The following is a 12,039-nucleotide window of genomic DNA, read 5'->3' as shown; positions in this document are numbered from 1 at the left end:
AGTGACTGGAACTAGTGGAAATGGCTGAAGGGTTTAGAATCCCAGAACCCACATAAAAGCTGGGTGGATGTGACAGCCTACTTGTAATCCCAGACTGGAAATCCCCAGGGCAAGCTGGCTGGTTAGACAGGCCAAAGGGGGGGGGTGAGCATTAGATTTGGGGAGAGACCCTGACAGAGTGTGGTGGAAAGTGATAGGGGAAGACACTGCATGTCAACTTCAGGTCTCTACTTGAATGCTCACACATATGCACATGTACTCCCACCCACAGTGCCCATTCACATGTGAACATGCATAAACACTCACATGACACACACATACACAAAAGGGAACACAAATAATTGTATTAAATGAAGTAGAAAATTCTGGTCTGTTTAACAACTCAGTTGTGTCACGTGATGTTTACTGGAAGCTGTCTTGTGAGAGGGCAAGTGATGTTTTTCTGAATACAGATACTTGAGAGGGCACACGATCTTTAGAAAGAGTATATATGGAACCCCACAGACAGTGGGAAGACGCTCTTGCATTGCTACACTGTACAATGCTTCGCTGGACATCACTGGTCTTCCCTGGCCTTTGTTGGTCTTCACTTCATAGAGAGAAATGTACCAAAAAAAAAAAAAATCTTCTTGTGGTATTCCAGCTGATTCTGGCTGCTTCCACTGACTCCTGCTGGTGGAGCCTTGCTGTTTCTGCTGGATTGTGTGTGCCACCGCTACTGATTCATGTTCGGTGATTGCTATTGAACTGGACTGCTTGGAAGGAAGGAAGAGTGGAATCACCCCAAGAAACTACTTCTAAACGATGCCCATTTCTTTTACCCCTACCTCTGGTTGATGGGTTAGAAAGAAGGTTGACGTGTTTAAGACCCCTAAATAGATGAAGGAAAATAAGAATTAGCAGAAAGAATGGCAGAAGAGATATGAAGGTCAGATATGTCTATACAATTTGTTATATGCAGACTTCTTTTTGAGGTTTAATACATATTAATGCATAGTACAGCCGCCCAGAAATAGCTCTTCTGTTCAGATGTTCACTGTCTCTTTGGCCTTATCATAAAATGTAGGCACTGGACCAGACTGAGTGTGCCTCCTAGCTCAGTCTCTTAGGCTCTGTATGACCCTGGCAGGTAGCATAGCCCTGGACCCCAGATTCCTCTTCTGTAAAGTGAGGGTAATTCCTGTTTCATAAAACCAGTAAGATCATTAAATAACAATATCTAAAGCGATTCATTTGGGGACAGCCCAGTAGTGTTGGTAGTTAATCCTGCACCATGAACTGTTGAAATTTCCTGATGTGTTAACAGTTAGGAAAATGCATGGACCTGTCCATGTTTAACTGCCCAATGCTAGAGAAGATGTCTGAGATACCTTTTGACATCCCGGCATGCCCAGCGGAGCTGTGGCTCATTTGGTATGATGCTTGCTGGACACGCAGGAGACGCTGGATTCGACCCCAGCAATGCACGAACCCAGGCATGGTGGTGCACACCTATAACCCCAGCAGTCAGGACGGGGAGTAGGAGGCTGTGCTGAAGACGGAGAGGACAAGGGTGACTTTAACTGCACTGACAAAGGGCGAGAGATAACAGAAGAGCAGACAAGTGCCTGACTTCCCCTTGCCTGGTGATCAGGACAAGGAGACACTTGTCAGAACTGAAAAGATAAAGAGCTCTCCCCATAGCTCTTCAACCAGTGTGAAGGGCTGCTATACAGCCAACGAGTGTCTAACTAACCCGCCACACACGAGGGTCTGGATCCATTCCCCAGCCCTGCAACTAAATTAGAACATGAAGTTCAACCAGTGCACTACTGGACTATCAAAAACAAGAAGAGAAGTACTTTAACTTGATATGGAATATTTTCCTAAAATAGAATCACATTTATCTCATCAATTAATTCTCAGCAAAGGGACTGAGAAAGAGAGTTCAACAGAGAAATATCAGACAAGGGGGGTTAATATCTAGTATCTATAAAGAACTACAAAACACACACACACACACACACACACACACACACACACACACACACACACACACAAATCCATTAGTCAGTAAGTGGACTAATGGATTGAAAGGATGACCCTCAAAGGGAGAAAAGCAAATTAAGTATTTGAAATAATGTTCAACATCCTTCACCATTAGGGAAACACAAGCTAAAATTGCCTCGAGATTCTATCTTACCCATCAGCCATCGTCAAGAAAACAAATGCCAGCGAGGGTATGCGCATGCACGTGCATAGCCAGTCCACCCTCAGTTCTGTGCCTAGCTAGCAGCTGGACTGCAGGCAAATCATAATCTGTCCCAGTACTGACATAAAGCAATAAGGCTCAGAGGAGAGGGGAGGTGTTCCTGAGTAAAGTGAAGTGTAAGGCTACTGAAGAAGAGAACAAAGGGGCTGGAGAGGTGGCTCAGTGGTTAAGAGCACTGACTGCTCTTCCAGAGGTCCTGAGTTCAAATCCCAGCAACCACATGGTGGCTCACAACTGTCTGTAATTGGATCCAATACCCTCTTCTGGGGTGTCTGACAACAGTACAGTGACAGTGCATTCATGTAAATAAAATAAATAAATCTTTAAGAAAAGAAAGGAACAAATGGGGGAGGTGTTTGGGAGTGGGAGACATATTGCTCAGGGTGTGGGCCTCAGACATGGAGCCCTGTGACACAGGAATAATATACAGGTGAAGTCCTGATCAGAGCAAGGGTGCCCATCTCTCTGTCTCTGTTCCCCATAAATGTCACTCTGAAGCTCCAGCTGTGAGAATTCAGGGAGCGCCACCACACTAACAAGTTCTTCCCATGTGTCTTTGAGTCAAAGATTATAAAGACTTGAACAAGTGGTATACTATTTTAGTCTCTCCTTTTATAATTGAACCTTACCCTAAATCATTGCCTCCCAAGACATGAAGTGGGTGTGTGCAGTAGCCACTAAAGGGTGAGACCCTGAAGAGGTTCATAAGCAGCTATCTTTTCCAGCCTTAAGCTACAGTTCTCCAGCCTTTGGGTGACTGTTGGGAAGGGCCATGACTTAGGAAGGTATCTCCCCACTCCAATACACACATGTTCAAGGCTTAGTAGTCTGTGGCACCAATGGGAGGTGCCAGTAGTAGTCAGTTTTTTTTTTTTTCTTTTTTTCGGAGCTGGGGACCGAACCCAGGACCTTGCGCTTGCTAGGCAAGCGCTCTACCACTGAGCTAAATCCCCAACCCCGGGTCTTCTGTTTTAAGGTGTCACGTGCCTTGGGAATCACTTGGCACATCTGCAAAATCTAGTCCATACCACGCACATATGCATGCATGTACAGACATGGATTCTACACGTCACCCCTGATTTCTTGTGGGCTAGATGGCTGTTATCGTATTGGCTTTGCTGTAACAGATTGTCTGGCAGAAGTGATTTAGGGACTGTCCATCATGGTAAGGATGGCATTAGGTAAGACAGTGACATTTGTGGCAGCAGGAGGGTGTGACAAATGTTCACATCATGGCTGACCAAGAAGCATAAAGCAGGAAGTAGGGGCCAGGTATATCCTTGAAAGGCCTGCTTCTAGTAACCTGCTTCCTCCATCAAGGATCTACCTCCTAAAAGTTCCACAAGCCTCCCCAAAGAATGAGAACAAGCATTAAAACCCTGAGGCCGCAGAGGATACTTCGGATTCAAACCATAACAATGTCTTCTAGGGACAAGCTCTCATTCTCTTCCTCCACCTCCTCTGGACTGGCTGGTTGTATGTCAACTTGACACAAGCAAGAGGCATCAAAGAGGAAGGAGTCTCACTCGAGGAAACGCCTCCATGAGATCCAGCTGTAAGGCATTTTCTCAATTAGTGATCAATAGGGGAGGGCCCAGCTCATGGTGAATGGGGTCATCCCTGGGCTGGTGGTCTCTAAGAAAGCAGGTTGAGAAAGCAAGCTAGTATGCAGCACCCTCCATGGCCCCTGCATCAGCTCCTGCTTGACATTTCAGCCCTTCTTGGGCCCCTATCCTGACTTCCACCAATGATCCAGAAGTATACGCCGAATAAACCCTTTCCTCCCCAGCTTGCTTTTTGGTCATGGTATTTTATTACAGCAACAGAAACCCTGACTAGGACATCCTCTACTCCTAGTCAAATCCCAAGACTCCTGTACTCAGTAAAGACAGAAAGTCCAACCATAAGACCTCTTATATTTCAGCTTTCGGGGACATGGAGCTGTTTCTAGTTCAAAGTCCCAGACCAATGCGAGTCATACCATTCAAAGGCTTTGAAACATCCCGGATTGGCGATCATGTATTTTATTCATTATGAACCATTATCATTAGCACCAGTTTCTAAACCTTTGCCAGGTCTGGGAAGAGAGTCCTAAAGTCTCCACCATGCAGACATATATTTCTTTCTTTCTTTTTTTTTTTTTTTTTTTTTTTCGGAGCTGAGGACCAAACCCAGGGCCTTGCGCTTGCTAGGCAAGCACTCTACCACTGAGCTAAATCCTCAACCCCAGACATATATTTCTTAAAGATACAAGTGCAATATTCCCAGGTTACCTCTTCCCAGGTGTTTGTGGAACATTTCAACATTTTAACAGGTTTAATAGGAAAATTCCAAGTATTTTGCTTTGGAAGAAAAATCAGCAGTTCAGGTTGGAAGTAAAGCATGCCCTCTTCCATCGAGCTGTCTGCACTGTGGACCAGCTTCCTCTCTGCCTCGGGCTTGGAACCCACTCCTGGGAGGCTCCTGAGGCCCCGCTGCCACGGAGGTGGTCTCATTTGTTTATCTTCTTTCTCCTCTGATCGGCATGGCTTCCATAACTCACAGTAGTCATCAGGCTATGGCATTCTCTTCTTGCATTGACCGCCTCAGTCGCAGGTCTGGGTTGAACACAGGGAAGAGAACTTAATATGGGACACACACGCATGCGCGCACACACACACACACACACACACACGCACACACACACACACACACACGTTCCCAGCTCAAGGGCCTCCCTCAGGGTGGCCATGAAGACTCCAGCACTTCTCAAGCCTGCCTTCTCACCTCCCTTTTGAGTTTCTAGACTCTCCCCTTGACCTCCCATCCTTGGCCATTGTCAGTAAAGACTGTTTCAGAAATAAGTGCAGGATTGGTGGGGTGGCTCAGTGGAAAGAACGCTTGCTGTAAAATCAGGAGGACCAGAGTTTGGATCCCAGAACCCATGTACCAAGCCAGATATCCCACATGTGCCTGTAAACCCTGATATCACAGGGAGGGACAACGACAGGGGGATCACTGGAGCTTGCTGATCCTAGACTAGCTAAGAAGAAAATGCTAGTTTCGAGTTCAGAGAAAGAACCTGGCAAAAAGGAATATGCACATACACTAACATTCACGCACAAAAATACATAACTAGTCTAAAGAAATTGAGCAGGCTCGTTTGCCTCCCCAGTGTCCATTCCTTTTCTGGCAACAGAGTCCGACTTAGGACCCTGAGTTGCTTGTTCTCAGTCCCTGTGATCTGTATGGTTCTATTAGCCGCACAGTAGCAGAAACATGTGACTTGTGTATGGCTATGGGTACCATTACATTTTCATCGTCAAAGCAATGGGTTTGTGGATGAACATATCAGACTGAATGAAATCAATGTGAGATTTCTAATTCCCTGTGTCTTCCCTATCAGATTGAACCTGAAAAGATATCAGTGATGCTATTTTGCCATCATTACGAAGTGGCTGTGTAAAGAGCTAACATGTGACCTGAACAGACCGAAACAGAGTTCCAGTGACATCGTGAGCTTCTGCCTTAGGTCAGAACAACAGCAAAATCATCTGAGGTCAGGCTTGAGGCTGAAGAGCAATGGCACACCCTCTACCCCGGGCTATGCCGCTGGGTCTTTGTCTGTGGCGGTCCTGGTACTCACCAGGAGCAGCATCAAGTTCCTCCAAATGCAAAGGGCTTTGTTGCTGAAAATAAAGAAAACACACAGCCATGTCACTGGAGGGGAACGCAAATGTTAAGTTTGTTGCACGGACCATACAGTCTGCAAGCCTGTTGCTATTTTAAAACGAAAGGGTAATGCTTGTGACAGAGTCAACCACAAAAATGTCCAACGTGTTTAAATTCTAGCAGCAGATACTGCATTCATTCCATGGATATTTACTGAGCAGTCATGACATGCCAGCTAATATAATAGAACCCGGGGTCATTTGAGATGGGCAGTGCTGACAGTATTAATTTACACTGGTAGTAAATTATGTTGTTAACATTTTGAGTTGAGGAGAGTTCACCTTTTACTGGTACATTCCAGGATACCAATTGTCATGGTTTGTATATGCTCAGCCCAGGGAGTGGCAGTATTAGGAGGTGTGGCCTTGTTGGAGTAGGTGTGTCACTATGGGCATAGGCTTTAAGATCCTCACCCTAGCTGCCTGCAGTCAATATTCTGCTAGCAGCCTTCAGATGAAGATGTAGAACTCTCAGATCCTCCTGCACATGCATGCCTGGATGCTGTCATGCTCCCGCCTTGATGATAATGGACTCAACCTCTGAACCAGTAAGCCAGACCCAATTAAATGCTGTCCTTATAAGAGTTACCTTGGTCATGGTGTCTGTTCACAGCAGTAAAACCCTAACTAAGGCACCAATGAAAATTGGCAAGAAATCTTTCTATGAGCTTGATACAAGGACATCTATTAACAACATGTTATAGGGGCAGATGCATATGTCTTGGGGCAGAAGTACAAAATGCATTTATAACAAATAGGACTAGAGGTGTACCTCAGACCACTTGCCTGGCATGCACAAGGCCTTGGTTTCCACAGTACCACAAAATTACAGTTTTTAATAAAACATTTCATTAGTATTTGAAAAGCCCCCAAACAACTCGGGTGTCTAGCCCAGCCTGGGCTATACAGCAAGAAAGCCTGTTACATAGAAACAAAGCCCCCACCCCCATCCCCGAGTTTGGTGTCTGCTCTCTAATACACTTGTCACAGGATGCAGGTATGTGTCCCCAGGACAGCTGTGGCCTCACCTCCACTTCTCTCCTTTCCAGGACAAGCGTACTGGGGTTGGCTCTCCGCTCTATATCCTGCAGCTTGGTCAATTTTTCTATCAGGAACATCTTATCTTTGCCCTCCTGTCAAGAAGAAAAAAATTAAGAGTAAAACATGGAAAACGTGTGTTTGTGCGAGGTGAGGAAGCTATGAAAAAAATGGAAGCTCTGAACAAGCCGGAAGGAGCTGGCCGCCATGCTTCTTCTAATGAAAGGGAAGTTATCTGTGTTGACTGAGATCTGAGATTCAACAGCTCAAAGAGAAACAGAGGGAATAGTCTTTCTCCCAGAAAGCTGGAAGATGTGAACTATTCCTTCTGGGTGGGGAGCCAGGTAGGCATAGCTGTCTCCTCTATACAGGCTCTGTCACACAGCTTCTCACAGGCATGGGTACCCCAGCTTCACACATATAGATCGCCCCAACTTCACACAGAAATAGTCATCCCAACTTCGCACTGGTCACTCCACTGATTTTAACATCCTGCTGTAACAATGAGCCCAACAGCCTTAACTGTGTAAGTGCCATTCGCACTAATATTCCCGGCCTCTGCTTCAAGATGACTATTTCCCTCCTTGCTTCTGCATTCCCCACCGGACTTCCCCAGAAGGAAGGGCTGCCTCAGGAATGGTAATCTCTTGGGTGGTTGCTAAACCACCGGGGGTGTGGCCTAGCCTGTAGAAGTGGACTTCTGGAGGGTGGGTCTTGGAGGTTATAATACCTGCTTCTGTTTTTGGCCCAACTTCTCTGCCTCCTGATCTGCCAACACGTGAGGGGTCTTTGCCACATGCTCCTGCCATCATGAACTATGACCTACCTTCCCTACCACGACAGACAGAAACTGTGAACAAAAATAAGCACTTCCTCCTCCAGCTGCTTCTTGTTGAGTATTGTGCCACAGTGATGAGAGAGGTAGTTAATGGATAAATGTGTGTGCATGTGTGCACGTGTGCATGTGCGCGTGTAGCCTTAGCTCATGAGTCAGATCACTGGAACCTACATAAACAGGACAAGCATGGTGGCATGTGCTTGTAATTCCAGACAGGAGGAAGTGAAGGCAGACAGGTCCCTGGGACTAACTGGCCAGCCTGCCTGCTCTTCTTGGCAAGATCCACACCAATAAGAGACCTTGTCTTATGTATTTAAAATGTGGACAGAATCTGAGGAATGACACCCAAGGCTGTCCTCTGCCCTTCCACACATGTATATACACATACATGTGTACCTGCACACACACAAGTACATACATGCACGCACATGCTGCGTGATGATGACTTAGAGATTCATTGTACTCTTTATTCTATCTTGGAATATGTTTGGGAATTTCCGTTATACTCTTGACAGAGGAGTAAGGAGGAGGATGGAGGTATTATAGGGAAGGGGAGCAGGGGATGCAGAAGTCTTACATTAATGATCTGTTCATGGAGCAGCCGGATCATGACCTTCCTTCCCTCTGTAATCTGCCAGTAAAGATAGGTGATGATCCTGGAAGAGAAGAAAACGACAGACACTCTTGACAATGCTTTGAGGCTCCACGTTTTAGTGGGGTACAGTAGGACTGGTATATTTACTTGCAAATGGGGTTTTGACCCAAGTGTGTCCCTGAGAAGTCAAAACAGAGTGGCAGGCTAAGTACTTTGGAGCAGAGGTTTTCAACCTGTGGGTCATGAGCTTTTGGGGGGGGGGTGTCAAAACCCTTTACACAGGGTTTATCTAAGACTATAAAAATACATATGTTTACATTATAATTCATAACAGTAGCAAAATTGTAGCTATAGAGTAGCTATAATTATATGGTTGGGGGGGTCACTACAACTTGGGGACCTGTATTAAGCGTAGTGGTGGTTGGGGATTTAGCTCAGTGGTAGAGCGTTTGCCTAGCAAGCTCAAGGCCCTGGGTTCGGTCCCCAGCTCCGAAAAAAAAAAAAAAAAAGAAAAAAAAAAGAGTAGTGGTATTAGCATTAGGAAGGTTGAGAATCATTCTTTAGAGAAGTATTTTCTCACTGACTGCACACCTGGGAGGTGGAAATAAGCCTCACTCCATACCTGGCTTTTAGATCAAGCAGGCACATGACTTCTGGGCAGGGACCAGACATCCACATTTTTAAAACATAAAGTATGAGTATGTAGCTAGACTATGTGATTTGCACTAGTGCTGTTCAAACTCGAAGTGATGTACATTTCTTGAAAATTTCTTTCTTTTTCTTTCTATCTTCCTTCCTTCCTTCCTTCCTTTCTTTCTTTCTTTCTTTCTTTCTTTCTTTCTTTCTTTCTTTCTATTTCTTCCTTCCTTCCTTTTCCTGAAAACACATATTCCACATATTCAGGTTTAGTTGAACTTGAGATTCTGTAGTGAGTGTGTGTGTGCATGTTCCTGTGAATTGTTCCTGTGAATGTATGCATGGAAACCAGAGTTCCAAGTCTCGCATCCTACTGTATTGCTCTCCCCCTTATTTTGTTCTTCAGACTCTCACAAACTAACTGGTAGGCTGGCTGACCGTTGAGCCTTGCGGATCCCCTGTCTCTGCTTTGCTCCCCTAGTGTTGTACTGTCATATCCAGCTTTTGAGATCCTCAACTCAGGTCCACATGCCCACGCAGCAAGGACATTACCACTAGTCATCCCAGCCTCTAGATCTCTAGATTCTGCAGTTCTCTCTCTCTCTCTCTCTCTCTCTCTCTCTCTCTCTCTCTCTCTCTCTCTTTCTTTCTTTCTTCCTGTTTGTTTAATACATCAGATCTCATTACAGATGGTTGTGAGCCACCATGTGGTTTCTGGGATTTGAACTCAGGACCTCTGGAAGAACAGTCAGTGCTCTTAACCGCTGAGCCATCTCTCCAGCCCCAGTTTCTGCATTTCTAACAAGCTTCTGGTGTAATGAACACAAGCATTTTGCATGTGTGTCTGGTTCCTACGCATAGCTTTAAAAATTCTTCAGACATTCAGGGTGGTAAATGTTTTTTGAATTCACATCAGATGTTTGGTGACTCAAGGCCTTAAAGTTGGGGAACTGGTTACCACAAAGATAAGGCTTGGTTGAAGAGCTGGACATAAGCTGAAATAGGAGGGTTGCAAGTTCTAGACCAGCCTGGCCCACATGACATTCTGTCTTAACATAAGGCAATAGGTGGGCTGCTTAGTCCTTGTCCCTGGTGACCTTATAGAGGAGAGAAGTGCTAGAAATAGAACTAAACACCAATAGCCAAAAATTTGATGAAGAATACCTCCCTGGAAAAGGGCACAGCAGCTCTTCCACATCCCTTACCCTGGGCATATCTTCCTGAGTTGCAACCTTTATCATAAACTAGACATCATAAATAGATAATTCCTGAGCTCTGCTAGTCATCTTAGCAAATTACTGGATGTGAGGGAGGAGATTATGGGAACCTTCAAAATCAAAACCAGTCAGAAGTACAGGTGACACTTGGGTCTCGAACCTGGCATCTAAACTGGGCTTTGCAGGACCGAGCCCTTAACTTGTGAGGTTGCTACCATCCACGTCCAAGATCAGAACTGACTGAGACAGTAGGCTAGGCAGCTGATGCCTGTGGTGTTGAAGGCCTTTGTTCTGTGTAAGAAAATCTTCTCCCTGTCACACACCTATTTGGTGTCCGAAGAACAAAGGGAGACAGCAGCAGAGTCAGTGGATGAGAAGCACGGCAGAGGCAGCAGGTCTGGAGGCCAGTTACCATTCTATGTTCTAAAGGGCCCATAGCAGCTGCTGCTGTGGCGTAGGCGGAGGGAGCATCATGGAGGGCCAGAAGAAGTGGCTTGCAGCCTCTGCCTCCACCATCAGGCTGTGCAGCACGGAGCTTGTATCAGCATCCCACCTATCACCGACTTACTGCTCTTATCTGCAGAGCACAGACTTTGCTTTGTAACCCACGGCTGGCTAACGGTCTGAGCCCTTGAGTCCTGTGTCTCAGAGCAGCCCTGTCTGATGTGGTGGGGGTTAAACTGCAGCAGTCTGGCCAATCAGTTCTTCAATGCAGGGAAGTGAACCCAGTGTGTAGGACTCTTCATAAAAAGTCAGAAACGGATAGTTTTTAAAATTAAAAAGGAAAAACTCAGTTAATCATTTGGAAGAGGTGTTAAGCAGTATCTGGTTCTATCTGGACCTTCAAGGTCTACACAAGGCAGGAGTAACCTGAAGGAGAAGCAGGACGATCATGGAGTACATAGTGGCCATGGATTACTTTCAAGAAAGATATATTCCAGTACAATCTATAAGCAGGGTGCCCAGACTGCCTTGGGGGGTCAGAATGGAGGCCAGAAGCAGCCTTTTCCATGAAGCACCGAGACTACATACCAGCCGATTTGGAGGAAAAGATGGCCCTCCCTCCCTCCCTCCCTCCCTCCCTTTCTCCCTTTTGACCCATTTTCCCTCTTCCCCGATACACTCAATAAAATTAAAGTAAATCAATGAATCAAAAAAATAAAAAATAAAAAAGGAAAAGGAAAAACTCCTAAATGTCAACAAAGCCTGGGCCAGTTTTTCTATCTTGTAGCCTCCAAAGGAATCTATCTGAGAATTCTCTCACACGTTTTCATTCTTTTTAAAAGCTTTACTTTGATATTCTTTGTTTTTGTTTTTGTTTTTTCCGGAGCTGGGGACTGAACCCAGGGCCTTGTGCTTGCTAGGCAAGCGCTCTACCACTGAGCTAAATCCCCAACCCCTTCTTTGTTACTTTGATATTCTTTGTTATTTCGATATTCTTTGTTATTTTGATATTCTTTGTTATTTTGATATTCTGTTATTTTGATATTCTTTGTTACTTTGATACTCTTTGTTATTTTTTGCCAACTATTGAGGGTTAAAACCTGAGTCTTGCATATGTCAGGCTCATGCCCTGCCACTGCGCTATCTTCCCAGCAAAAAGAGAGAAAGTAAGTACACTGTTGTTGTAGAGCATACAAAAAAAAAAAAAAAAGCTTAGATATGAAAGTATTAAATACAGCTAGAGAGATGGCATAGTGGTTAAGAGCACTGACTGCTCTTCCAGAGGTTCTGAGTTCAAATCCCAGCAACCA

At 45.2% G+C, this 12,039-nt stretch overlaps 1 protein-coding gene across 5 annotated transcripts in view; it reads right to left on the bottom strand.

The window, feature by feature from the left end:
* Nucleotides 1-4,257: 4,257 nt before the first annotated feature.
* The window catches only part of Tmc5 (transmembrane channel-like 5), an 84,547-nt gene continuing 76,765 nt past the window's right edge, over nucleotides 4,258-12,039 (bottom strand). For 3 of the 5 annotated variants that reach the window (XM_087577192.1, XM_087577196.1, XM_087577201.1), the window contains 4 exons: nucleotides 8,415-8,493; nucleotides 6,990-7,094; nucleotides 5,877-5,919; nucleotides 4,258-4,848 (listed from right to left, as the gene is read on the bottom strand). In XM_087577192.1, the coding sequence (XP_087433318.1) occupies nucleotides 4,802-4,848; nucleotides 5,877-5,919; nucleotides 6,990-7,094; nucleotides 8,415-8,493 (274 nt within the window). In that variant the 3' untranslated portion in view covers nucleotides 4,258-4,801. 5 annotated transcript variants of the gene reach the window in all.

This window comes from Rattus norvegicus, chromosome 1 (assembly GCF_021556685.1).
Source record: "Rattus norvegicus strain SHRSP/BbbUtx chromosome 1, alternate assembly SHRSP_T2T, whole genome shotgun sequence".
In the NCBI taxonomy this organism is placed as follows: domain Eukaryota; kingdom Metazoa; phylum Chordata; class Mammalia; order Rodentia; family Muridae; genus Rattus; species Rattus norvegicus.
Note: the sequence above shows the minus strand (reverse complement) of the source record. Positions and strands in the feature narration are given on the sequence as shown.